The following is a 27,647-nucleotide window of genomic DNA, read 5'->3' as shown; positions in this document are numbered from 1 at the left end:
CCCAGGGTGAACCGACGATCACCCGAGAAGTTATACATGTGAAATCCTAAGAAGAAAGGAACTTTAATGTTTGTCCTGTTGCATCAGGTCTTCTGAAATGAGAGACTTTGAATGCAAAGAGACTTTGGCACAGAAGGCCTTGATGTTGTGGTTTTGAAATGCATTCTCGTGCTAGAGGAGCCAAAGAGTGCGCTAAGCTTGAGTGTGCTGCCTTGTCCCATGCTGAAAGGGAAGCCAACGGCTTGACTATCCTGACATATAATTTCTTGAACACTTTTCTTTTAGATAACATTGTTTCCCACACTATTTGTAATTAGAAGTAAGGATTGGCAATAGGTTTATTAGTATAGGGCCTTTTATTTTGACAGACTCAACTAGGACTGCGTTATTATTTGATGGTCGTAGCTTCCTCCCAGCTCCCAGCTTTAGGATTAGATAGACCTTTTTCAAACCCAATTGAAGTTCATTAAACACCCTTGAACTGTGAACACTTGTGTCTATCTTACTGTTTGATACCACGCCTTCCTTACGGTAATGAACCCAGTCAGTAATGCACATCAAAGCAACACTTAAACATAAAATCATATTCAAATATAGATTTATTATATATACACACTTAAGAGTCATTGTTAAATACTTAGCAAAATAAACCAACACCCGTAGGTATAATTTTCAACTTTGTCAAAGGGTCACTTCTTAGTTGGTAGTTCCTGAATGTAGTTTGACAGTTCTATCGCATCCACAAAGTAATACGGTAATTGTATTTATTCTGCATACCCCTACAAGATAGGGATGCTGGTGGGTGTCCTAGATGTACCCTTTCCTTTATCTTTATGAAACGTTTGTTCTATTTATAAAAAAGTAATACAAAGAAATGTAAATAAAAAAATGCCTTATGACACCAATAACGTTTTTAATAATACTGACTGGTTAATTTCAGGTCAATGATTTTTGTTTTCCAAATATGCCAAATTGTTAATCCTATTAAAGGCTTCTTAAAGCATAAGTAGTTAATACATTGAAAGTGAAGTTAATAATAGTACAAATATAATTATTCATCATGTAAAATTCTTAGTAATAGAAAAAAGGTTCATGGAGGTTATCTGTTGCTTTAATTATTGTAAATTGAGTGATCTTCTTCGTACGTTGGCATCTGAAGCATTCCGATACATGTTCCTGTAGATTTTTTCTAGACTGTCTTCAAAAATTGCCCGATGATTCTTTCCTTTGTACTGAGCAGCACGGTTGGACCAGTACTCGCCGTTGTCCAGATGAACAGAGAAGTTCCGATTAAACAATGACCTGTACAAAAAGACAGCATTATTTGTAGTTTTTATCCCAATAAGAAAGCTCAAAAACAGCTGACTCCTGCACTCTCTTTCTATGGTGGGCAAGGACATGCGAAACCACCATCATTTCAAATGCCAAACAAGTCAGTCACCATAGAAGACACTAAATATCACATGTAATGTTTGCAGAAATCTCAATCATGTTCTTCATCACTTTAAAAGGATAATCAAACAGCAATTGCATATACGTCAATAATTAAATTGTATGGTTTCAAAGAAAATGACACAAACAAAACTCATACTCCTTTTATCTACCACAGGAAGATTAACACCCATGCTCACTTTCTGAATTTGGACTTACAGAGCTCTATGGATGCCCAGAAGGAGGCAGGGGAGAAAGTTGCACACTGGGCTTGTTAACTGCCTGCGCTCTGTGCAAATATGAGGGTTTCTGGGCAGGGGTACAATGGGGGCCGGGTGGGAAAGACATTTGAGACTCGTTAACTGGGCCTGTTCTGTTAGTGTTTGGCGTTTGCATTTGCCAGGGCTGACTTGGGTGTGGGGAGGTGGGCAGAAGGGGGTCAGAGGATTATCAGTGTGCCTGGGTTATACATTGAGTAAGGTGGTTTGTGGAGATATTGGTACTGTCTAAGTCCATATATTCCTTTCCGCAATACTTATGGGATGACCCGAGGAATGGGGACTGGAGCCTGTTGCAATGCAACAGTTAATTCTTTTCAATAGAACTTTTCCTGTGTTTCACGTGGCAAAGTCCAGCTCGGGTCCTCCTCACGCACACTCTCACCAAAACGTCAGTCCCTAGATCTAGTCTGAGTTGGAAACTTTTGAAGTGGGACAAACGGGAGGGCGTATGGAGGCATGGTCACTATGGGCCAAGAGTACAGTAGTCACTAAAGTGAGTAACTTATTACACTACCATCCTGTCCCATTTCCTTCATACTTATGGGAGATTCCTAAATATCTAAGGTGGTTGAATTCTAAGGTCTGTCCAAAAAAGTTACATAATATAGCCTTACTAAAATTGGGCAACTGCTTGTGAGCTAAAATCAAGAGCATAATGTTTGCAGAAGATTGGTGTAGTAGGCCAAGTGGCAGCCTTGCATTTGTCCTCTAAATGAAAAAGAGGCCGCTAAAGCTCCCAAAGGTGGCCATGCATGTATTTCTGGAGTCTTATTTCCTGTCTTAACCTTCTAGAAAGTCAATTACCAGGCAAACAGCCATGGTTTATTTTGATGCTGCTGTACCTGGCGAGTCGCCTTCGTTTTCTAACTTTTTTTTTCTCAAGATAAAATTGTAGGGCTCTTCTTACATCTGCATCGGAGACAGAATTTAGGAAATGGGCAGAAATTTCCTGAATAATGTGAACATTTGTCATAACATTAGGTAGCAAAGAAGAATGTGTCTGCAGAACTACCATGGGCCTCATTACAAGTTTGGTGGTAGCCTTGCTGGTAAATCCGGCAGGCTGCCGCCAAACTTGCAATTTTTTTCAGCACCCGCGAATGGGCAATTACCCAGTATTTGCCAATTTGCAGGTGCCGGAAAAAAATGCTCCCCATTCGCTTTTGAGCCTGAATGGGCTCAATGGGAATGGGGAGGTCTGATGCACCGGCACCATTCAGAATGGTGCCGGTGCATCCGACATGCTCTGCTCGCAGGTGCCGGTACGCCTGCCAGGTCGGACCTTGCGGACGGGAAGGCACCCGTGAGCAGAACTCCTAGGTTGCCAGTCCCGTTGTTACCGGAGCAGCAAACCTATGAGGCCCCATGCCTCAGAGGTCTTGTACTGGTGCTCTTAAGCCAGAGCTTGTAAATTAAATATCCTTTAGAAAGATGTGATGGACACGAGGAAAGTCATTTTCATAATCACAGACCTCAAATCTTACAAGGTCAATTGTTCAACTGTTTTTATGACAAATGATAGGGCTAGATTTATAACACAAGGTGAATGAAGTCTTCTTGGGGTATATAATCTCAATAGACCTTTAAAATGTCTTGAGAACTGGTTAGAAAAAGTGACAGACTTTATTCAGACATTTTGTGATGCACTAATAGCAGAAAAATAGGTTCTACGTGAATTGTTGGGGAGAATGTTCAGTTTATGTGCTAATTCCCTTTAACCTTAGAGACCCTCAGCTATTTTGCTAGAATCTGGGAGATCTTTTTGATTTTTAACCTCCTGAGTGGTGCTTTTTGCCACTCACTCATGTGTGTTTCTCTGACTTGGATTTTTTAACTGTTTTAAGGAGTTTTGTAAACTCCATAGCCATCTGCCTTTTGCAGTGACACACAGCACCCTCTGTGCAGTGCCACTCAAAAGTCCCTTGGACTTCTCTTAATGTTTAAATACATTTTCTTGTTTGAACTACCATTCCCAAGAACAGTGAAATAGCTTTCATCTTACTTACCTTTTCCTTTGTGTGTACAGCACACACCACCCTATGTGGAGTGCTTGGAGGTTACCTAGTAACTCCTTATCCCATTTCTCATGTACCTTTTTGTTACAATATCTTGAATGGCTGGTGGGAGTGGTTACTTTTTACTACCTTTGTGCAGGGTAGTAGCAGGCTAATTTCTCAGCTACAGTAAAGCACCCATGGGGGACTATTTTTCCAAAATCTTCTTTCGCCATTTCTTGTTTGTTAGTTCCTTCTGGGCTTTTACTCTGTTTAAACTACAATTAGGCACTTTGTGTGTTTTGCCTTTGGCAGGCTTCAGCGCTGAAGCCTGCCCAGGCTCCAGTGTGTCTGGGAAGGCAGTGTTGGGAAGGGGACAGGCCCGTCCCACCCCCATAGGCGCTTTAAAGTGAGGCAAGATGAATTCGAGACACTATGATGGGCAGGGGGAGGATAAAAAGTGAGAGGGATGCCTTCCCGTTTAACAGGACCCCACTGTAATATAACCAAATGAAGTCTAAATACATGGTGTGGGCCAAGGCACGCGTGGCATTGCTATTTTGCATAGATATTAGTAATCATAGGTAGAAGGGAAGGTCTGCACAGTAAATGCGGCATTGCATGTACTAGGCCACAATTCGCGAGACCACAGAAATCCCCAGCCATGCTTTAACTCCCATGAGGACAGCTCACACCCCAGCCGTCACAACGTCTCTTCATTGTTCCCAAAGTGTTGCAAAGATGCGTTTTCTTCCCCAAGAGGAATGTGCACTACAAGGCCTCAATCCGAGACCAGCGCCTGGTGTGCATGTTATCTCACACTGGCCAAAGCATGACCTGGCGCATTCCCGTGTGACCACGAGATATAGCCCATATAACTGACTGAACTTTAAGATTCCCCAATTCCATGGCACCAGGTGCCTTTTGACCACCAACCACAGACAAGTCCTGAAAGGTTCAAAGAGGATGGACAGGGCATATCATTGAAGCAACAATCGTGTGATTTGCATTACGAGGTGCTGGGGGGGATACGTTATAGTTCCGAACTAGAGTGGAGACCTTGGAGCCGGATGGCATTTAGAGGAGTGAGTGAAATGTGTGTGTGAAGGTTAGAGTGCTCCAGAACCTCATTTGTATCCATCCAAAGGCCTGGCAAGTGCAAAGCATGAGTGATAAAATATTTGTATGGTAAGACTATAATTGTTTTCTGACCTTCGACATGAGAAATGAGCCCCGCAGCACCCACGTGATGAAAGACAGAAGGACTGGGCTGGGACCAATGGACCGTCACCCTTTATTGGTAAAAGTTCGAACATGTATAGGGTCCATTCAATCAGCCATGCAGGATTTTACTGTATGTTATTGCGTCATTATGGCACTGTGTATCTTTAAAGGTTTTTGCATTTACCTCTTTTTGGCTAAACGTTCTTAGCAGCAGAGCTCTTTGCTGTTGATCTCATCTGCGTGTGTGATTAAAACTGGTTATCATTACAAGATCGACTTGGGTCTTTCTTCCCTATCGCGTTGTATTCTCTTTGGTGTCAGCTTTTAGGGGCGTGCCTTCAATTGGTGACCCTGATGTGATCCCAGCGCCCCCGTATCTGCGGTGGCTTCCCGGCCGCCTCTCCGGAAGGAGCAGCGCCCACCTACAGCGACCAGTCCCAAAATAAAACATGTGTTCCGAGTAGTTTAGCAGGAGCCATTTTAAGAGAAGTCCTCTCTGCTCTTTAAAGTAGGGCGCAGCTCTGAGGGGAGTGCAGGCTGGTGCTGGAACCCTGTGACGGAAGAGTGTGGGTGAGCATGCACACATGAGTAGACTCCTGTAAGCGATAACAAGTAGGGGACAGATGCATGGGGAAGTGTGAAAGGGCGAGTATGTGGAGAGCAAGGACATCAGTGTGACGTGGATGAGGTCATGGTTATTTGTTAAAATGTGTACTATGAATAGAGTTTTTTTCGGCAAGGCTTTATATGGTAAAGCAGAGGTACTGCAGGGAGCCCCTCCTCGGAAGGGGAGGGAAGGTGGTTTCACCAGATAATATATTATTTAAAGGAGGGATATAAAAATAAGAGTAGTGGTCTTATAATAGACTTGGAATAAGTAGTGGTTGTTATGTTTGCTTGTTATTCGATTTTATATTTGTGTTTATCGAATAAAGAGTAGGCCCTAGAAGGGGCAGCAAGTGTGTGCATCGCGATATGGTGTACTATCGGATGTTTTCGTGGAGTGGTGTATGTGCGCAAGGAAGGCGGTGGAAAGGGGTGGGGGTGGATTTTCTTTGGTTTTTTTGTCATAAGCAAGCAGCAGCGTGCGCCGCGCATTAGAGGAACTTTGCAGGGTCAGTAGAGAGACATCACTAGCATGGGGGAGGAACACCAATAGGGCACAGGTATAAGGCCCTGCCACTGTATCATGGCAGGATGGAGAAATGTCATAAGCAGTGGATCAAGGAGACAGGAGGAGGGGGATGCCCTCCTAGGGACAGGGCAGGGCTCACACAACAAGAGCATTTTGGAACATATGTCCACATTTATAGTAGCAAAATATAAGGGGAAGCAGCTACAGAAGAGAAAAGAAATTCTCAATCTTTGGCGTATGTTTAAAGACGCAGAAGATCAAGGGAATGGAGTGGGAAGTGCAGAAAGGGTGAAGGAGGGACGCCAGTGGAGGGTAGGGGATTATATCCCTTGACAACATATCCCACAGAAGGGTACACTAATCCAGGCAATGTACCTGTTGCGATAGGGACCCCTTACGCTGTGGTAGGGTCTCACAGTAACACCACAGGATGTGCCCCCCCACCTCTGGCATTGGTGGGTTATAGGTCAAGGGAGTTTGAGGATGGGTTGGCAGGATTACTAACAGAACTGAGAAGGATCCGTAAGTGAAATAGGGGCATCAAGAGAAGGGTCGGGAGAATGGAAAAGTGAGGGTAAGTACTGCTTAAGATGGATACTGAAGGAATAGACGTGCAGGTGTTGAGAAGGAACAAGTTACTTACCTGTAACTATTGTTCCCCAGCATGGGTCTGGCATGGATTCCCTTGCTCATGAACATTCCCCGTCGTCAGGCTTAGAATCCTCTGTAAGGTTACATGTCTTTATACCGAAATATTTTATAAAGAATGAACATATATCGAATACTTTATAATGAAAAATGTTAGAGAATGTACTTTTTTTTAGGGTGAGGAGGGGAAAAAACCCATTTCCCACCACTAAAAACCCACCCCAACCGATTTCCCAAAAATATTTAACCCTTTACACCACCCCTAAATGCATTGTCTATAAAAATGTTTGTTATAAAAAATGTGTTAAATTAATTTTTGTTAATAAAATATTCAATATAAAGACGGCATACCCTAGTACCCTAGGTAACAAGAAAAACAGTTTCACTTTCACTTACAAACTGTTTTTCTCCTCTAAACCAATCACTGTCCTGTGGGTCATGATGCCCCAATCCAATGACAGCCCTCCCTAAATCCCTCCCTCTGGCAGTCATCTTCAGATTTGGTAAGTGTGTAAAATGGCAGTATGACCAAGAAGAGCCGCAGAAGGGATGTAGGGATGGTAAGCATGTGAATCCATGCCAGATGCATGCTGGAGAAGAACAAGTTACTTTCTTACCTGGTAACGTTCTTTCGATGGGATGGTCCGACGACGTATTCCATATCTATGACATGTAATCACCACAGCTGTGCTGCTTCGGAAACTTTTTTCGGCGTCTGCGTCCTGCGTCGATGACGTCGATGCGCCGTCGTCGAGGGCCTCCTCCGACGTCCGACGTCATCCGATGTGATAAGTAGGACGCACGACGCCCGTAGCCTCAGTTGTAGTTTTTTCCCCCAGAACGTGTGACACTAGTCAACTGCCAGTCAGACACAGAGCCTTGCGGAACGTAAGCTGCAATCGCAAAAGAAATTCTGCAGCGGGGAAGGCAGGGCGGGAGCGATATGGAATACGTCGTCGGACCATCCCATCGAAAGAACGTTACCAGGTAAGAAAGTAACTTGTTCTTCGAGGGGATTGGGTCCATCGACGTATTCCATATCTATGACAGACTCCCAAAGCAGTACCAGAGCAAGGAGGAGGGAAAGAATTTAGAATCAAGATTTAGAATAGCCAATCAAATAGCAGAGCAAAGGACCGCCTTGCCAAAGGCCAGATCCTGTGCTCGGATGGAATCGAGGGAATAGTGACGTACAAATGTATGTACGGACGCCCAGGTGGCTGCATCACAGATGTTGCGAATAGGAACACCCCTCTGCAGGGCAGTAGACGCAGCCATACCCCTGGTAGAATGGGCCAGCAAGCCAGCCGGTGGGTCCTTACCTGCCAAGCGGTAGCACTCAGAGATGGCCAAAATAATCCAGCGAGACAAAATCTGTTTCGTCACAGCTTGCCCCAAACGCTTTCCAGCGTAACCAATAAAGAGTTGATCGTCCACTCGACCCGGGACATGCGTGAAACATAAAAGCTTAAAGCTCTCCTAGGATCAAGCCTATGGAGCCTCTCCTCTTCCTTACCAGGATGCGGAGGAGGATAGAATGCCGGAAGAACAACCTTCTGGGCCAAATGAAATTCCGTCACTACCTTCGGAAGAAAAGAAGGACGAACTCTAAGGACAACCCTGTCCTTGTGAAATACAGTGAAGGGAGGCTTAACTGAAAGTGCCTGTAACTCACTCACTCTGCGAGCGGAAGTAACCGCAACTAAAAACACAGTTTTCAGAGTTAACAGCCTCAAAGGGCAAGAATGTAAAGGCTCAAACGGAGCACCCATAAGAAACCTAAGAACAAGGTTTAAATCCCAACCGGGCACCAGGAAAGGTGACGGAGGGAACACATTAGTGAGCCCTTTCAGAAACTGTGAAATCAAAGGGATTTTAAAGTAAGAACACTCTTCAGACGAGCGCTTAAAGATGGACAGCGCCGCCAGGTAACCTTTAACGGTACCCACTTGCAAGCCCCTGTGGGCCAAAGAAAGTAAAAAGGACAGAACCATGGTGATGTCACATGCAAAAGGATCCACATTCTGAACTCTGCACCAGTCGCAGAACTTACGCCAACGGCAACGGTACAGAGACTTTGTTGCTGGCCTTCGGGCCGAAAGCAACACCTCCATCACGTCCTCAGGGAGGTCCCAATCTTTATACCTCAACCTTTCAGAAGCCAAGCGTGAAGGTTGAGGGATCTGACCTCTGGATGGAGAACCTGACCCCCCTCCCGTGAGAGCAGATCGTCTCGGTAGGGAAGACGACGTGGAGGGCAGATGGATAAGTCGAGAAGGTCCGGGTACCACGTCCTCCGAGCCCACGCCGGGGCAATGAGGATCATCCGGGAACCGAACTTCCGTAACCTCCGCAGCACTTGCGGGATGACGGGGACTGGAGGAAACGCGTACAGCAGCGGGAATGACCACTCCACCACGAACGCGTCTCCTAAGGCTCCTTTTGGAGGAAATTCCCGCGAGCAAAACCTTTCGCACTTCCGGTTGACACTGGAGGCGAAGAGATCCACTTGAGGGGTCCCCCAAAGGGCGAAGATCTCCAGGAGAATCTCCTGAGCCACCTCCCACTTGTGAGAGATTGCGCTCTGCCTGCTCAGAGCGTCCGCCGTCACGTTCTCGTCTCCGGCCAGATGAACTGCCTAGATCGAAACTTCCTGCTGGATGGCCCAGAACTCGAGCTGCATCGCCTCCCTGCACAGAGGAAGTGACCATGCCCCCCCCCTTTTTGTTGAGGTAGTGCATGGCCACTGTATTGTCCGTCAGGATCAGGACACTCTTTCCTCGCACAGTCGGCAGAAAAGCCTTCAGGGCTAGCCTGATGGCCCTCAGCTCCAAAAGATTGATATGGAGTCTGGACTCCGACGGAGACCAACGACCGCTGACTGTCAGCCCGTTGGCATGAGCTCCCCATCCCGTGAGGGATACATCCGTCACGATCGTCACCTCCGGCCAGGGAAGCCAAAATGGAGCCCCCTTCATCAAGTTGCCTTCGACGGCCCACCACAGAAGATCCCGGGCGACCGAGGGCGGCACCTGAACCGGGGCCGACATCCTGCCGGAGGACTGCGACCATTGCGTCTTGAGTGCCCACTGCAAAGATCTCATCCGCAGGCGAGCCTCTAGCACCAGAAGAATGCAGGCTGCCATGAGGCCGAGCAACCTCAAGAACTCGAACGCAGGGAGCGTCTGGGCATGCTGAAACTTGTGCACCATCTGCTGAATGTGAAGAGCCCTCACCTGGGGAGGAAAACACTGCCCCAGGGAAGTGTCGTGCACCGCTCCGATGTACTGGAGCCGCTGTGTTGGCGTCAAATGGGACTTCTTCAAATTGAGGGAGAAGCCCAGCCTGTGAAGGGAGCGGCAGGTGACGGACAGATGATCCAGGACTTGCTCGGGAGAGCTCCCCCTGATCAACCAATCGTCCAGGTAGGGGTAGACGTGAATCCCCCCTTGCCTGAGATGCGCTGCCACCACCACCATGAGCTTGGTGAAAACCCTCGGGGCGGAGGTCAATCCGAACGGCAGGACCCGAAACAAAGTGCGAGTCGCCAACCGCGAACCTCAGGTACTTCTTCTGCTTGGGATGGATCGGCACATGGAAGTAAGCATTCTTGAGGTCGAGTGACACCAACCAGTCCTGAAGCTGAAGGGCCTGGAGGACTTGAGAGAGAGTAACCATCTTGAACTTGTCCTTCCTGAGGAGTTTGTTCAAACCGCGCAAGTCCATGATGGGTCTCAATCCCCCGTCTTTCTTCGAAATCAAAAAATAAGGGGAATACCATCCCTTGTTCCTCTCCGCTACAGGCACCAGTTCTATGGCGCCTTTCTCCAGCAGGGCTTGAATTTCCTGCGCAAGGAGCGGATCCGGACTCTGCAAAGAGAGGTTCCCCGGTGGATTGTCGCGAGGCCTGTGCCGAAAGGGAAGACAGTAGCCGTGGGTTATGATCTCCAGAACCCACACATCTGAAGTAATGGCTTGCCACTCTACAAGATGCTGCGTCAGCCTTCCCCCAACCGGCGAACCATGGGACATGGCCTCACGACTGAGTGGGAGCGGCTGCGGCGTTACCTGAGGGCAAAGAGGCAACTGCCCGAGCGGCCTTGGCACCACGGGTACCCTGTCGTCCACCTCTGGTACCCCTGCGATGGCCTCCTTGACTGCCAGCTCCTCTCGCTTTACTGAAGGATGAGTAATAGCGAAAGGAACCACCCCTCCACTGCTGTCCCCTAGGACGAAAAGGCAGAGGTTGGCGAACTGCAGCGCCCAACGACTTCGCTGCAGCTTTTGAGGTCTGCAACCTCTCAAGGCTCTCGTCAGCCTTGCTGCCAAAAAGGTGTTCACCGTCAAAGGGCATGTTGAGGAGCCGGGACTGCACATCAGGAGCAAACCCCGACTTCCGCAACCACGCAAACCTGCGTATCACGGTGCTCGCCGCCATGGACCTACTGACGCATTCAGCTAAATCCAAACCCGACTGAACGGACTCACACATGGCATCCTTACCATCCTGGACCATAGCAAGGAAACCATCCCATTCGTCCCCTTGGGGAATATGTTCAGCCGCCAACGCAACACAGTTCCACAGAGTGTGTGTGAAACGAGACAAGGCACAAATGGAGTTGGCCGCCTGAAGCGCCATACCACCAGAAGAAAACACTTTCTTCGCCCAGCCATCAAAACGTTTGTCGTCCCTATCAGGAGGGATGGTAGGGTACGACGCCTGCTTTGCCGGGGCCGTGGCCGCCTGCACCACCAAACTCTCCGGAGTGGGGTGCCTGGTCAAGTAGCAGGGGTCGTGTAACGCTTACCTGGACTCTGCGGGGACACTCACGATGGAACTACGTGACTCTGTTCTTCTCAATTGGTGTAGCTCCTAGTCCCCCCTTCAACCATGCGAATGTGAGTTCCTAGGACAAACACAAGAGATTTCTAAGAATTTTGATTAGCACTTCTATGGAGTTTGACTAATTCTACACTCTCATATGACACTACAGCCCCTTCTTTAATTACCTTAGGAATTAATGTTGTTAGCTCTCCATCCTGCGTCTGTGCAGGGGCGCTAGTTCTGAAGAGGGGAGATGGAACCAGGATAACTGGGCCGGACTGAAGTGACTGGAATTAGGACTGGGAAATTTAGGAGTGCCTAGAGTGTGTGAGGAATTTCTACACCCACGCATTCATGGGCACCACAACCGGAAAACTAATTTACCTCAGGAAACACACTCACAACCCCCAAAGCATTCAAGCCTTTGGAAAATAAGTGAAAAAACATACGGCAACATGTCATACAAGGCGTGTGGAGTACTCAACAATATGTAAAGAACACACGCCAAGCTAAGATCCTTCACTGAGGAACACTCAGTAGTTATGAAGCGCAACTCAGCTCCATATGTTACGCGCAAATAATGTTCAGCAACTAATTACAATGCAACATTAAATTTCACTATATCATGAAAAGACTTATGCTGCTTCACAGGATAGAGCAAAGATACTTGCGAAAACTTTTCTGACAGGAAACTCTTGAATTATGGAAGTCATTCCGTGACTGGAAAAATGACGGGGCTAAAGGAGTGACCGAAATGAAGTCTGTGACAGGAGTTCCAAAACACCGACTGTGGAAAATACTATGACTGGAAATTGTAGGAATTGCAGGGAGCTCAGGGAAACTGGAACGGGCCAAAAAGGGGACCGAAATGACAGAAGGGAAAGAGTAACAGGTGGCGCTAAAACGTGACAGGACCTAAAGCGGGACAGCGGCAAGCGTTGACTGGATTCTTCCGAACGCGAAGCAGGGAATGCTCGAGGGGAGGGGCTTAAATAGGAGGAGAGAGAAAACAACTAGACCTACACTGCGCATTCTACCAGCATAAACCAGGCAGCCCTGTTGAGAGTTGGGAAGTACCGCCCATGCCTAACACTGCCCTGAGTTGCTTTTTCTTAAACTCCACGAATGGTAGATTGAAGACCAACTCTTTTTGGACGCAATTGTAGGAACCTTTGCTGTGATCATGACAAGTCGCTACTGGCTGGACGGTATTTTCGCGACAAGGATCTGCCCACCGCCGGGAGACTCTCTGGAGCAGTCCAAGCCGCCGCCACCCTTCTCTGTAAAGCCATATGGAACGGCAGTACCGGGTCAGTTGGGGGACCAACATCAAGGATGTCCGTCAGATCATCCTGCACAAACTCCCCTGGGGGAGCAGACCATCCCAAGTACTCAGAAACCCTAGCCATAAGGCGCCGGTACGAGGAATCGGCATGAGAGCCAGGCTCAGGCCTACAAAACTCCACCTCCGGAGAGGTGTCCAGTCCACTGGCATCATGCAGTGACTGTCTCAAATCGTCAAACTGACTATGGCCCGAGACAATTTCATCTGGAACCTGACTAGGAACCAGGCCATCAGAATCCTCATCCGCCTCTGAAATATAGTCCAGGTGGCGAAAAGAAGGCACCCGAGAGTGCTTGCTCTTAACCAGAGCCTTCCTAGGGGGTTCTCCCGTGCCACGGGGTACCTCCGACACGAAAGGCGTCGATGGCGTTGAGCGAATCGGCGCCAGCGTCGAGAGAACCGGCACCGGCGCCGAGGAAATCGGCGTCGACGTCAGACGCAGCGCCTCCAGCATCAGCGGCGTCGACACAGCCCTCGAGGCCGGAGCCCCGAGCGTGTCCCTCGACGACCTGGGGGGGAAGCCGGAGCCTCGAGAAAGCCTGTCGACGCCCTCGACGCCTCAGACGTCGATGTCTTCCTCGAAGACTTCACAGGTGCACACGGTCTCGAACGCGTCGAGGACCGGGACCTGGAACGGGTACGGCGAGAACGAGTCTCCTTGTCCGAACGAGACCTCTCCCGTGACTCGTGCCGACCACTCATGCGAGCGGTGTCTCTCGACCTCACACGACCGACCCCACTCGGGGGCGCGGACGGCTTAGTACCCTGCGACTCAAGAATCGCCAGCATTTTCTTCCCGAAGGAAGCCCATTCCTCCGGCGTCGCACGGCTGGTGGGGTAAGCGACGTGCCGGGCAGAGTCCTCCGAGGAGGACCTGGAAGACGACCGGTGTCGGCGCTTCCGAGAACGCCTCGAAGAGGCTGAGGAGTGGCGAGACCGACTCCTAGAAGGAGACCCACGAGACTTCCGACGATGACGCGGAGAGTCACCCCTCGAATCATCCGTCGAAAGCCCCGCAGACTTCGACTTCCTGGGCTTGGACACCCGTCCTACCGACAACTTCTTCTTACGTTCGCGTAAGGCTTTGGACGTGAGCGACTGGCAGTCGATACAGTCATCCGTGTCGTGGGCCTCCGCCGAGGCACCAGAGGCAGGCGTCGTGCGAGTCCGTCACCGACATCTTGGACCCACACTCCCCGCACTTCTTGAAACCCGGACGCGGGGTCGAAGACGAAGTAGAAGACATCTTCACACAAAGGATTTGCACAAAACGAACAGGTTCGAAGAACCGAGAAGAACAGAACTCCAAAGAGTCGAGGCGTGAACCAAGAATCACGAAGCAACACGTTCGCGGAAAAAACGGAACTGAGGCTACGGGCGTCGTGCGTCCTACTTAACACATCGGATGACGTCGGACGTCGGAGGAGGCCTTCGACGACGGCGCATCAACGTCATCGACGCAGGACGCAGATGCCGAAAAAAGTTTCCGAAGCAGCACAGCTGTGGTGATTACATGTCATAGATATGGAATACGTTGGAGGACCCAATCCCCTCGAACAATAGTTACAGTTAAGTAAATTGTACCTTCTCCAGCATGGGGTCTGGCATGGATTCACATGCTCATGAATATTGAATACACAGCAGTACAACTTTACACAACTACGGGAGGGGGCAAGTCTCAACAGAAGCAATCAACTCTTACCTCTGGAACAGACTCACCTCAAGCGAACAGGTTATGTAGCACTGCTTGGCCGACTCTGGTCTCTTCCCTGGAATCCTTGTTGACGCAGTAGAACCTTGTGAAGGTGTGCCTGGACCTCCACGTAGCAGCCCTGCAGATTTACCAGCGGGGGCACACCAGCCAGGAACGCTGTCATTGCAGCAATAGCTCTGGTTGAGTGGGCTCTCGGACGGCAGGGTGGTGGTCGGTTTGCCAACCGATGACAGCGCATGATGCAGCCGGAGAGCCACCTTGAGATGGAAGCCTTGGACAAGGCCTTTCCATGGTTCACAGGACCAAAGTTCACGAACAGCTGTCAAGTCTTCAGAAACTCTTTGTGCGTGCCACATAGAACTCCAGGGCACGAGCAACGTCCAGAAAGCGCAAGGCCCTTTCAGCCGGTGACAAAGGTTTTGGGAAAAAAACAGGCAACATCAAAGGTTCGTTGAGGTGGAATTCGGACAGAAACTTCGGCATGAAAGAGGGGTGCGGCCGCAGCTCCACCCTTGATTCATGGAGTCAAGTATGGCTGCTTGTAGGATAGGGCCTGTATCTCACCCACCCTCCTGGCGGGGGTGATGGCCACCAGGAAAGCTGTTTTCCATTAGAGGAACCTGAAAGGGGCCCGATGCATAGGCCCAAGGGGGCCCCACCATGAGCCTCGTCAGCACTGCACTGAGTTCTCACTCCCTGGGGTCAAAGCCTTCACAGGCAGGAATTAATGAAAAAATACCTTTGAGGAATTACTTGACGAGTCAATGAGACCAAAGAGAAGACCTTCCTGGAGACCTGATGAGGTGGGAGATAGCCACCAGATCAACCTTGATCGAAGTGTGCGCCAGTCCCGCCTTGGCCAAGGATAGCAAATATGGAAGCATCTGCGGGTCCGTTATAAAGGAGGTTCCAAGCATGATTCACACTCCTGCGCCCATTTTGAAGTACCAGGAACGTTCACGCCGAAATATGTGACGTATAGTGAGCAAATAAACTGCAGAGAGCCGCAGTTGGGCAATAGTACCTATTAGAATAACAGCACCTATTGAAGTACCGACACCTAAGAAAACCTGGACAGTAAGGTACCCATTGAGAAAACCATACCGACAAGTGAGACAGAATGACGATTGTCGGAATATAACATCCGAAGAAACTAAGAAGGTACTGAAGGAAGACGAATGAGGACGTCTTGAGAACTTCGACTGACTCACATATAGAAGATATAACGACCTGAGAATGATGACAAAAAGAGACAAACTACCATGGATAAGCGACATCCTGAGCCTAAAAGTGAAACAATTGATGTCAAGAGGTTAAAACTTATGCCACATGCACGATGAAGATACTCAGTTAGCTTAAACGTATACATATGCGAGAAACCGCAAGAAGCCAAGGAATAGTGAGGCTTGCTTATGCTTAGTAGCAAAAGTAGATTGCAGCAAGCGCCACCTCTGCATATCTACCTTACAAGAAGCACTTCATATAAGTATACTTCCACTACGCAAAAGAGCAGAATCAACCAAAGGTCTAAAGAGGAGAGTTTTGCAGCAAAAAAATCGAGAATTAAAGACGGAGAGAAACTAAGACAAAGATAGCCATGCCAAAAAGCCTAGGTTGTATCAGCTGGAATAGGCCGACAGCGGATACAATTAAAGAGAAATAAGAACAGAGTATCCTGTTTGGAACGGTCAAGATAAGCCACAGATGGCAGACGACTGGCAGAGTTCAATCAAATACATTAAATTGCATGAAGGAAAGGCTGATTTCATGGTGTCGGAATCACATGACCAGACAAGCAGGAAGGGATGAAGCTTTCACACCTACACATGGACCATTGCCATATTCAGACGCCTCAACTTTCCCAGACCAAGAAGCAGACTCACGGCCAAACTGCAAAGAATTAATTGACACATGACCACTGAGGTGATGATTGACTGTAACAATTAGAGGAAGGCTGGGGTGCAGATGAACTCCCTGCAGCTGGCCGGCTATTCTGCACGCTGCTAAGCGCAGGTGGACCACTATGAGTGGGGTTGATGCCAACCCAATCATAGTGGTCCACCTGCCATTGTGTATCCAACCCCCTCTGCCCGTTACAATATACAGATATAGTACCTATATTAAAGTTACCTTCCTAGAACCAATCGAGTTGCATGCTAAGTTTTAAGAGTTACACATCAGTGATGATGAGTTTTTGGTATAAATGTTATGTTTTTTCTGAAATTAATTGGAGTTGAAGCGAGAAGTAAGATTGAGCGATTGCTGATATTCACTGTCAAGGGTTTTGACCCATGTTGAATTATTAGGCGACAACAAAAACTGAATCAATAGACTGGGTAGATGTGGGCATGAGCTGTCGCCGCCCATCATTCTATCCCAGAACCAGGAGAACCGCGCACACCAAAATGGTCGCCTAACCTGCCACCCACTCGTGCAAGCGTGATGGACCGGAAGTGCCAGGGGTGAAAGGTGGTGCCAAAGGAAAAATAGCAGTGCCTGTTAGATCAAAAGCGCCTTGAAATCACCTCTGTTTCTCTGAAGTGCAAGCTCAAAATGTCCATCTCAAACATTGCAAGATAGCTAATACAGTAGACCCTTTGTTCAAAATCCGTTTTTAATTGATGCCAAAAAGTTGCTAAAATCATGGGCACAAGACCACTCTAAAGATTCAACCTTCTTGTGGGGGGTTCCACATCACCACTCTACTGTAAGGATGCCCATCAAAACAATGGCAGCAAAGATTAGAGCTGTCAAGCAAAATCCCCCTGTCAAATTCAAGACAAAAACAGAAAAAAATGGGTGCAGTACCAGCTTTGGACACAAGCCGGCGCTAGCGGTCTAAACTCTGACAGTAGAACTGTAGCTCAGGAATGCAAGAGGATCCTGAGCTAACTGGGACTTCAAAGATTTGTTCCCAGGAGGCAGGCTGATTCGATTAACAGTATAAAGGACCTCTGTCCATGGGAAGCATTCACAACAGCCCAGGAGATCACATGGACATGCTAACCAAATGCAGAGTGGCCCCCTGGCCTGCTGACCTCAACTGACACATTAGACTCTTTCCATTGAATAGGATATGCTGATTTGGGTGTTGACTGTAAACAGAGCTCTGCCTGGTAGGAGAGACATGTGATCCCTGACTCTCCCAGTTCCTAGGGGCGGGCCAGACTGGAGTGTGAATTCATATTGCAGCAAATATATGATTAAATTGCTTATAAAATCTTGTATTAAGCTCACAGAAATGTGTAATTTGGGGGTCCACAAAATGGTAAATGCCCTCACGATTTGAGACCAAACTCCAATTTGTGCGGTGTTCTAGGACCGAACCCCGCTAATTATTAATACTGCAGACACTGTGCTTATGCTAGAGACCTAGTAAATTACTGGAATATGTGTAGAAGGGGGGTGTACATTTGTGTAATTTTTGGTAAAGATTTAACATTGGTAAACCAACTAAAAACGAAAATAAGTTGCCATTTTTGAATGCAAGCCCCCAGGAAGATCAGAGTTGGGCCAGAATGTACCTTAGGTCATCTGCAATCTGTACATGTAATGTCAACCACTTGTGCATTTGGGAAATATGTTTAGTTATGAGAATGATTTCTAAAGCAAAAGCAAAGGGGCGTTTCTTCAATAGATTGTAAATGGCAGCATCACTCTGATTCACAACTCAGTTCCCCCAATCAAGGGAGAGAGGAGGAACTGGCCAATGATAAGTTGAGAGGGTTGGGCATGCAGAATGAGCCAACCCACCCACTTTCTAAACACATAAAAGGAGACTGTGCAGGACAGGTAGGGACATTCACTTTCCACTTTCTTGCGGGACGCTTTGCCGGGAGACTCCAGACTTCAAATCCATCAATCTCCAGAGAGACCAGAGATCCAGAGAGACCAGATCGCTGTGCAGTGCTGAGAGCTGACCCAGATCGCTAGGGCGCAGAACCAGTACCCAGTGGCGAGAGAACCGCAGCCAATCCTGACCCGATCCGTGACGAAGTCGCATTCCTGTCCAAAATATAGTGTGAGTACTCAGCCAGAACTGTGCAAAACCAATCTCTTAGTTTAAAATAATCTAATTCAAACTATTTTAACCTATTGAGAACTCCATCATAGAAATTGAGTCCCTCCTGTTGATTCAAAGCTGCAAAACTGTCATCTGTCATTCTGAGCTTTACTTTTATTTTGAGAATCTACCTTCACAAAATCGTCCGTATCTCTTGAACCGTTTGCGATAGAAAAAGCTGAGATTCTACGCATTCCAACAAGCTCTAAACCGACTTGCTACTCCTTATAGTTCCTTCGTAATTGCGCTTGACGCACATGACTAAATTGCAGCGATTTGACATTTTGTTTCATTTCAGCCACGTGTAAAAATATTTGTCTTTTGCTTCCATTACGGAATTCCGTTTTCAACCTGATAACCATCCCTGAATCATTGATAGGGCTGGCCTGAACTGATTTAAAGTAGCTATCACCCACCCTGAATCTCTTATAGGGAATTAAAATCATTTTTAGCCTATTTTTCCCTTCTTTGCATACCACATTTAAAGTACTTTGCCTGTGTTTAAAATCATCCTTGTGATCTAAGCTTGCTAGGGGGGAATTGAATTCGTATTGTACTGTGATTGTATTCCGGAAGACTGTGTGTGTTACTTCCACCTCCTTACATTGCATAAGGGCGCGGGGGGTGAATTGCCAAAAGGTGAAAAGTGATTATATTATGTTTTGCTGAAATCATATCAAGTTTATTCCTGTGTTGCTTCTTTTCCACCTTGCATTTCCTTGTACCATATAAAGCATTCTCAGCTACCTTATCCTCTATACTACTCCTAAGTAATTAAACCAGTGTGCTAGTATAACATCATCCATTGTTGATCACTCACTGTCATATGTCTAAGTGTGATATCAAATATTAATTTATTATAAAAGTGTGACATATATCTATTGTTTAATTTTTCAAATAAACCTTTTTAATTTGCAAAACAAACCTACTTCTTGGGTCAGGGGGATTCTAAGAGTGGCGTTATATAAGGGTTCATCATCCAGATTATAACTTGTCATAAAAATATATAAATAAGGGCTTCCCTTGAGCAATCCCAGACAAGGCACTGACTTAGTGGGAATGCTTGATTGGAGTCATTAACATCACTGAACTCCCCGTTTTTTGTACTTGTCATTAAACAGAGTCCCTTTGCCAAACTATTGAGTTGTCATTATTGATTTGGTGCAAGAGTATGAATCTACATCCCCATCCATCTCAAGGGTGCTGCTGCTCATCTTAAAGTGATGTTTGGAAACCCCCAGTCCTATGGGCCGGTTGGGGTCCATCGAGCACACTTGGTAGCAGAGATTGATGGTTTGATTAGAATCGATTAGATAAGACACCCGTTAGCCGTCGACATAAATAACTCTAGGTCCTCGGCAATATCACAAGCCCTTTGCCATCCGGCTGAGCAGAACAAGAATCTCCCCGTGGATAGTGGTTAGTCTAAGTAAAAAATGTGCACGTTTGTTCTGAAGGAGCCTTTGCTTTCTCCCATAAACCCCTTCCCACTTTTATACGAGCAGCTGATCGAGCGAACGGCACGGATAGGCGGTAACGAAGGTGGTGATCCCGGGAGCCCAGAGAGGAAAAAAATTTGAACAGTGTGTCAAAAAGACTAAATGCTTTGGCAAAAAGTTGCATGCCTTAGAACAAGTAAAGGGAAGGTAACAGAGGTAGGGATTAAAATTAACGTAAATTAATGTATATATAAGAGGAAAATATTGACTTGAGGGTGGCCGAGCAATAGAGAGAGAGATACCGGGAGGATACCGGAGAGAGAAATATACGCCCAGATACCCAGGTTTTAATATAGCGCTAGAAGAAGCCTGCATTTAAAGTCCTGAATTAATAGGACGCTGTAGGAGACCATTAAACCATTGATTAAAGGTGATCTGAAAGAAATGGGCTTGCATTCCATGTCGGAATAATGATAGGGGCAGAAATGCATCTGAGGAAGCAGATGGCATGAGATTTATGTAGCCGGCCGGAGTCTGTCTAGTCTGTAGTGTCTGTCTTGTGTTTTTTTTTTCTGACGTCACAAGGTAAGAACATTTTTTGGGGAAAATAACATGAAAATTGTGCGATTGTATAAACAAAACGTTGCATGACATGGATTGACGATTGTTGTGTGAAAAAGTGAAAGTACATTTTTTTGTGAAAAAACGGGATTGGAGCTTGCGACGATTGGTGCTTGTTCATATTGCTGATCTTGTTTGTGAAACAAAAAGCATAATAAAGTGTTATATGAAGAGGGGATATAACAGGCTAAGCATGGAAATCGTTACCCTGTTGGTACACTTGTGCAAACAGCTGCCGAAGCATGCACCTAAGCTTAAACAGTACAGTGCAGAATGGGTTAAAGAAACCACAAATAAAATGTTTATGCCACAAACAGTCCTGCAACACATGACAACATATTTGCACGCAACATATAATGGCACAAAGGTAGATAAACGCCAAGCTAGTCTAGAGCTTTGGAAGATGTACCAAGAGTTAAAGGAGGAGGAGCCGCCGGTATATTGGATACTTAACATATGCACGGAGGGGGGTGAAATGCCTTCTGCGCCACAGGATATAGCAACCCGTCATATGAGTCACCTACGCAAAGTAATGACGAAAGCCCAGAGGGGGCAGAGACAGAGATATTGCATCCAAAGTCCAGAGGGACAAGGAGAGACTCAAAAAGGAAAAAGGAGATCAAGCACAAGCAAGTACATCTCTAGGTATGGGTAGAGAGGGAAAGGGATGGACAAGACTGATGAGACTGCATTCACACAGAACGAATGGATGGGAGGTCAGATTTTATTGAAACTCGATGGTAAAGGCATTGAGGACATGAGACAAAAGGGGGAGCCAGATGAAGTAAAAGGAAGGAGAAGGAAAAGGAAAACTGATTGAGAGAGGAACTAAGAAAAAAGACACAAATGAGAGCAGCTGTATCATGAGGAGCAAGAAAGAAAACGTGATCATAAGCAGACAACAGCTGATGATCAGGACAGGCAGGAACAATGGAGATTAGAAGAACAAAAAATATGGAAGAAGAGAATAAAAAGGCAAAGTTATGAGGAAATACAAAGGGCAAATGAACGTAGAGATGCGAGGAAACAAGAAGGTAGGGTCAGAGAGGAGGCACAGAGAATTTGATGACGACAGAGCGCAACCGAAGACAGAGAGCACGGGATCTTGAATATCTGGAAAGGGCGGTTAAAAAACCTGATCCAGTAGTAGAATGGGAAGGCATAGAAGAATTATTTCCAGAGTACGAATTAGTACCAGGCACGTCTAGGGCAAATATGGAAGATGACTTTGACACCAGAAGCATCGGAGAGATGATCAATAGAATATATGATGAAATGGGGCTAGAACAGGTACCCCAAGTAAAAGGAGAGGACGAGCGTCTGGCGAGCGCTCAGTAGTACGACAGTGTGGATGCCTCCCTAAGCAGCAGAAATAGAGATGATAACTAACACAGACGGATCAAACATGCAGCAGGCCAATAATCAAAGGCAGGGTGATCAAGGCAATAACAGGTTTTACCCAAGAGGAAGAGGCTTTCGAGGAACAGGATGGCAGAGTAATCAGTGAGGATTCCAAAATAATCAGGGAGGTTTCCGAAACATGCAAAACGGCAATCAGGATATGTCAAATGGGCAAATAATCAGACCATCGCCAATATGTTGGACGTGTGGAATGACGAGGCATCTAGCACGCACATGCAGAAGTCAAGGCATGGTGCAAAACGACCAAGGAACAAGAGTAGGGATGGTGAATCCACCTGTGTTTTCACAGCAGGGTGGAAATGGAGTTGCACAAAATCACACGGTGCAGCAGCAAGCGCCGGGAACACAGCAACATTTACAACCTCAGAATATGACCAATTTCAACAAGGACAGTCTCAGCAGTCGGTGATGCAACTGTTATAGACAACAAGTACAGGGCAGGTACTGAATTCTGGAACAAGAAATGACATTGGTGATGGAGGAAGGCCATTCACTCAACATAGGACAACATTATTTATGGATTAGGACAGCTGACTGGGAGACCTGATGTGTTCTATCCCATCAGTGACACCAAACCCTCACGAAGAACCAAGGGTGTATGTCCTTATACGGGATAAAGAGTATTCTTTCTTAGTTGACACAGATGTAACATGCTCATGTATACGTGAAGGCAAGTTTCCCTTGTCCGGCGATGCCGTAAATACTCAGGGATTCACAGAAGCAACAAGTTGTGTTCCTTTTAACAAAGAACTTCCAGTTTCCATAGGAGAATGTGGGATGAATGTGCCACTGCTGTATTCACGGCTGACCCCACAAAATATATTGGGAAAAGACTTAATGAGAAAGTTAAACATGACCATCTTGTTCACAGAGAAGGGCATAGTATGTTAGACTCCAGGAATGCATTATTTGAATGTAAGCGAAATGATTAGAGCATACGCAGGACAAATGTCTATGAGAGCTATTCCATTGGAACCAGAGATATTCGCATATGGAGTGAGCATATTCATGTCATGTCTACCAGGCCTTACAGACAAACACATTAGAATCCCAGATGAGTTTTTATTCAGGCCAGGAATACCTATGCATGAGGAAAAGGGACAAGTTTTTCCCTTGGTAATAAACACAGCCATAGTGCGAGGAAAAGTGGCATTGATCAATGGTTGTGATGACAAAGGCAGACAATGGTGTACAGTGATCGCCATTGAGGAAGGATACAGATTGACTGACGTCACTGATGACGATCTGTTTGAAGAACAAACAGGTGTAGATGAACGACAGTTGAGGTTAATCTCATTTATTGGGTGAAAATGATCAAAAGAGAAGTGCCCCAGAGAATGATGTTGGCACAAAAACATCCTGAATATTTTGATGACAACATGGCAAAAGTGCCTATCTCAGTATGGACTACAGGCCCTTATGACGTAGGTTTGTTGAAAGGGGTCTGAGAAGTGAAGATTAAATTGAAACCAGGAGCAATTTTACCAAAAAAACACAACAGTATCCCATGTCTAGGGAAGCAGAAGAATGGATTTTCAAGACAATTTCCGCTATGATGGAGCAGGGCATTTTAGTGACGACAGAGTCATCATTCAATACTGCAGTTTGCCCTATCAAGAAATCAAAGGGAGGGTGTTGGCGTTTAATCCAACATCTATGCCCAATAAATGATATTGTAGAGGCCGAGTTCCCTCTGGTCCCTCACCCAGCCACAATCTTATGTAATATACCCGTTAAGGCAAAGCATTTCACAGTGATTGACTTGAAAAATGCATTTTTCTCAATCCCATTGCACAAAGACTCACAAGATTTGACGTAATTTACGCTCAGACAAGTTGGTCTGAAAAGTACAAGGTTGCCTCAGGGGTACTGTGAGTCTCTGTCGATTTTCAACAAAGTCCTGCAAACGTACTGAAGCAATATCGCAGTAGAGTGTTGTCTTGCAATATGTGGATGACATCTTGATTTGCAGCACGACAGAGGAAACGTGCAGACACAATTCTATTAAACTACTGACTATATTGGCTGAGAAAGGATGACATGCATTACTTACCGTTATAGCATTTCTGATGATTGTATCTGCTTAGATTCACATGCTGTGCATATGGTCTGACATCCAGTGGTAACCACGGAGTATTGCATCTTGTCTTTCGGGGACTGAAAGGGGACCTCAGCATAGACGTGTCTGTAACACTATCCCTATCGTGACGTGTAATGTACCCAAAATCCCTCGCGCCAAAGTCCCTCCAATTGTATTTTTTTCTGCCATGAGGGAGCCCAAGGCTATTGTGAGTGAGTACATGAAGAGAGAAAGTAGTAAGATGTCTATGTCCCTTCCAACACGAACGGGGAGGTAGGGAGGGCGCATGTGAATCTAAGCAGATACAATCATCAGAAATTCTACTACAGTAAGTAATGCATGTCTTCTGGTGCTTGTTAATCTACTTAGAATCACATGCTGTGCATAGACTAGCGAGCAGTACCTGGAGTTGGAGGTGGACTTAGTGCTGCTTGTCCCACCTGAGAATCAGACCTAGAACGAGGAAATAGTGTTTTGTAAAGGTGTTGTACATAACTACAAGTTGCCGCTTTGCAAATGGACTCTAGGGGAACATTTGCAATGAATGCTATGGAAGCCACAGTGCCCCGAGTAGAATGTGCTCTAGGCTTGAAGGCCAGTTCTCTCTTAGCAAGAGTGTAACAGTGTGATGCATTTGACGATCCTCCTTGAGACAGCTGATTTAGAGACAGGATCCCCCTCTCTACCAGCTGCCACTGAAACGAAAAATTGGTTTGTTTTCCTCAATGGTTTCATTCTTTCCAGGTAGAACATGACTGCCCTGTGCACATCTAGTGTGTGTGGGCTTCTTTCGGCCATGCTAGTGGGATTCTGGAAAAAGGTAGGTAGTTCAATCGATTGGTTCACATGGAACTTCGAGATCAATTTAGGCGCAAATCTGGGATGAGTGCTCAGAACTACCTTATCCCTGTGGACTGTAACAAAGGGGTCTAGAACAGAAAAGCATAGCAATAACGTGTGTTAGGTTTTCTAGTTTCCCCGAGTATGTCCATGCACCTCTGAGGGAGCTGTAGGTGTCCAAACTCTATGACCTCAGGAGCCTGGCTGCTAAGTTCAGAGTTTGTGGGCATTGATGTAGGGTCTCCCCCCTGTCTTGAGACAACATGTTGTACGGGCAGGGTAATTTTAATGGCGGGGAGAGGGACATTTCCATTAGATGAGCGAACCAGGGTTGGCGGGCCCACATGGGGGCCACCAGTATCATGGTAACTGGTTCCTGGTGCATCTTGTGCACGATCTTGTTAAGCAGGGGAGTCGGGGGGAAAAGCATAGACCAATTTCCATGACCATGTTTTCCAGAGACCGTTCCCCTTGGAGCGGTTCTGGGGGTACCTGGAGGCATTGCCTTGGCATTGGGTGTACTCCTGAGTCGTAAACAGGTTGATCTCTGGGAAGCCCCATTCTGCGAAGTCGTTGGACATGATATCTTCGTGCAGACACCATTCGTATTCTATGGGCAGAGGGAAATCTCTGCTGAGCACGTCTGCCAGAAGATTGAGTTCCCCTGGAACATGTTGGGACAACAGAAACATCTTGTGTTTGAGAGCCCACATCCAAATGTTTTGTGACAGCTTGGATAGCCCTGGAGAGTGAGTGCCCCCCTATTTGTTCAGGTAATACATGGCTGTAGTGCTGTCTGTTAGAATCAGCACTCTCTTCCCTTGTAGTTGCATCTGAAAGGCCTTTAATGCCTTGAACACCGCCATTAGCTCCAGTACATTTATATGGTTGGACGCTACTTGTGTGGACCACACTCCATGCACTGTCTGCTGAAGCAGGTGTGCCCCCCACAACCCCTGTTATGAGCCAGTCGTCAAGGTAAGGGTAAACCGGGATGGATAGTCTGTGCAGGTGTTGGCGCTGAGGCGATGCCGAAGGGGAACACCTTGATTTGGTAATGCCTGTCCTCTATCAAGAACCTTAGATATTTCCTGTGCACTGGCAACATCAAAATATGAAAGTATGCATCTTTCATATCCAATGTTGCCATGCAGTTCCCCTGCTTTAACAACGGAATCACCTCCTGTAGCGTTACCATGCAAAACATTTGAGGTTTTCTGGGCACAGGTCTAGAACAGGGTGCATGGTGAGGTCCTTTTTGGGTACAAGGAAGTACACCGAATAAATACCCTTGTTTAACTGAAGAAAAGGGATGGCTTCTATGGCGTCCTTTCCCAGCAGCGCTTCTACCTCTTGATTCAGGATCTCCAGATGGTCAGGTGAGAGGCTCCGTGAGCGCGGTGGTCTGAACTGTGGAGGTCGGGTGAATTCCACGCAGTATCCATGGGCGACCGTCTTTATGACCCACTGGTCTAAAGTTATCCCCTCCCATGCCGTGAGGAAAGATGTTAAGCGTCCCCCAACCGGGTTGACATGGGAGGGGACCTGGATCTGATGGTCATTTCTGACCAGAGGCTGCGGCTCCTCTAGGATTGGGGACTCTACCTCAGGCTTTGCCGTGTCGCTGACCCCTTGGTGGGTAGTATGTGGGGCTTCCTGATGTTTGATCAGCATTAAAGTTTCCTGTGCTATAGTTGTTCTAACTTGCACAGGACTGCCCTCGAAAGGACCGACGATAATTACCTCCCTTTTGGGGGGGAAGGTCTTTGAGTAATCTGTTGCAGGAATTTAAGAGTCTCATGCTCTTTTTTGGCCATTTCCAGGGCCTCATGGACCGCCTTTCTGAAGAAGGTAAGTTTCTTCAATGGGTTTGTTGATGAGTGGCCTGTGTCTCAGGCTTGAAACCTGAGTTACGAAGTCAAGCGTGCCGCTTAAGTAAAGTGCCCTGGGCCAGAGACCTGCCTGCTGTCTCAGCAGTGTCCAGAGTGTTCTTTATTAGATTCTAGTTTACTTGCCTGCCTTTCGGCCACAATGGTGAGAAGCCTGGACCTTATGAGTTCTAGGACTTCCTGTAGTAGATTCCATTGAGCGTCTGCATAACTCGCCAGCAGCGTAGCGCTATTCGCAATGCGTGTGGTATATGCAGCAGCAGAGGTAACCCGCTTACCTAAGGCATACATCCTCTTGGATTCTTTATCTGGAGGCGCCTCCCCTGTAGCAAGGGGTACTCCTGCCCATTTCCGGGTGGTAGTCACTACCAAGGAGTCGGGGTGGCGTGCCCTTTAATGTATTGAGGGTCCGAAGGAGCAGGCCGAAATAGATTTTCCACTCTTGGGTTCAATGCCCGGGTCTGAGCTGGCGACACCAGGGAGGGGGCCAATCTTCTTTTAACAGAATTAAGGAGGGGAATGGCCTGGCTTGAGGTGGGTTTCTCCTTGAGAATGTCTTCCACAAAGTCCTGCTCGGGTACCGCTTCTTGAGTAGTGATTTGGAAGTGATCTACTGCCTTGCTTAAAATGGCATTGAAGGCCATTTTGTCGTCTGCAGGCGAGGCCTGGCGAGCCGGGGTGGACGGAGGAGAATCC

General features: G+C 47.0%; 1 protein-coding gene across 5 annotated transcripts in view; it reads right to left on the bottom strand.

Annotated features, from left to right (window-relative positions):
- Positions 1-581: 581 nt before the first annotated feature.
- The window catches only part of SPATA6 (spermatogenesis associated 6), a 264,385-nt gene continuing 237,319 nt past the window's right edge, over positions 582-27,647 (bottom strand). For 4 of the 5 annotated variants that reach the window (XM_069642233.1, XM_069642232.1, XM_069642231.1 and 1 more), the window contains exon 8: positions 582-1,302. In XM_069642233.1, the coding sequence (XP_069498334.1) occupies positions 1,116-1,302 (187 nt within the window). In that variant the 3' untranslated portion in view covers positions 582-1,115. The remainder of the gene's footprint in view (positions 1,303-27,647) is intronic. The other variant, XM_069642235.1, reaches the window with a different exon arrangement.

Source organism: Ambystoma mexicanum, chromosome 1q (assembly GCF_040938575.1).
Source record: "Ambystoma mexicanum isolate Mex_15411 chromosome 1q, UKY_AmexF1_1, whole genome shotgun sequence".
In the NCBI taxonomy this organism is placed as follows: Eukaryota; Metazoa; Chordata; class Amphibia; order Caudata; family Ambystomatidae; genus Ambystoma; species Ambystoma mexicanum.
Note: the sequence above shows the minus strand (reverse complement) of the source record. Positions and strands in the feature narration are given on the sequence as shown.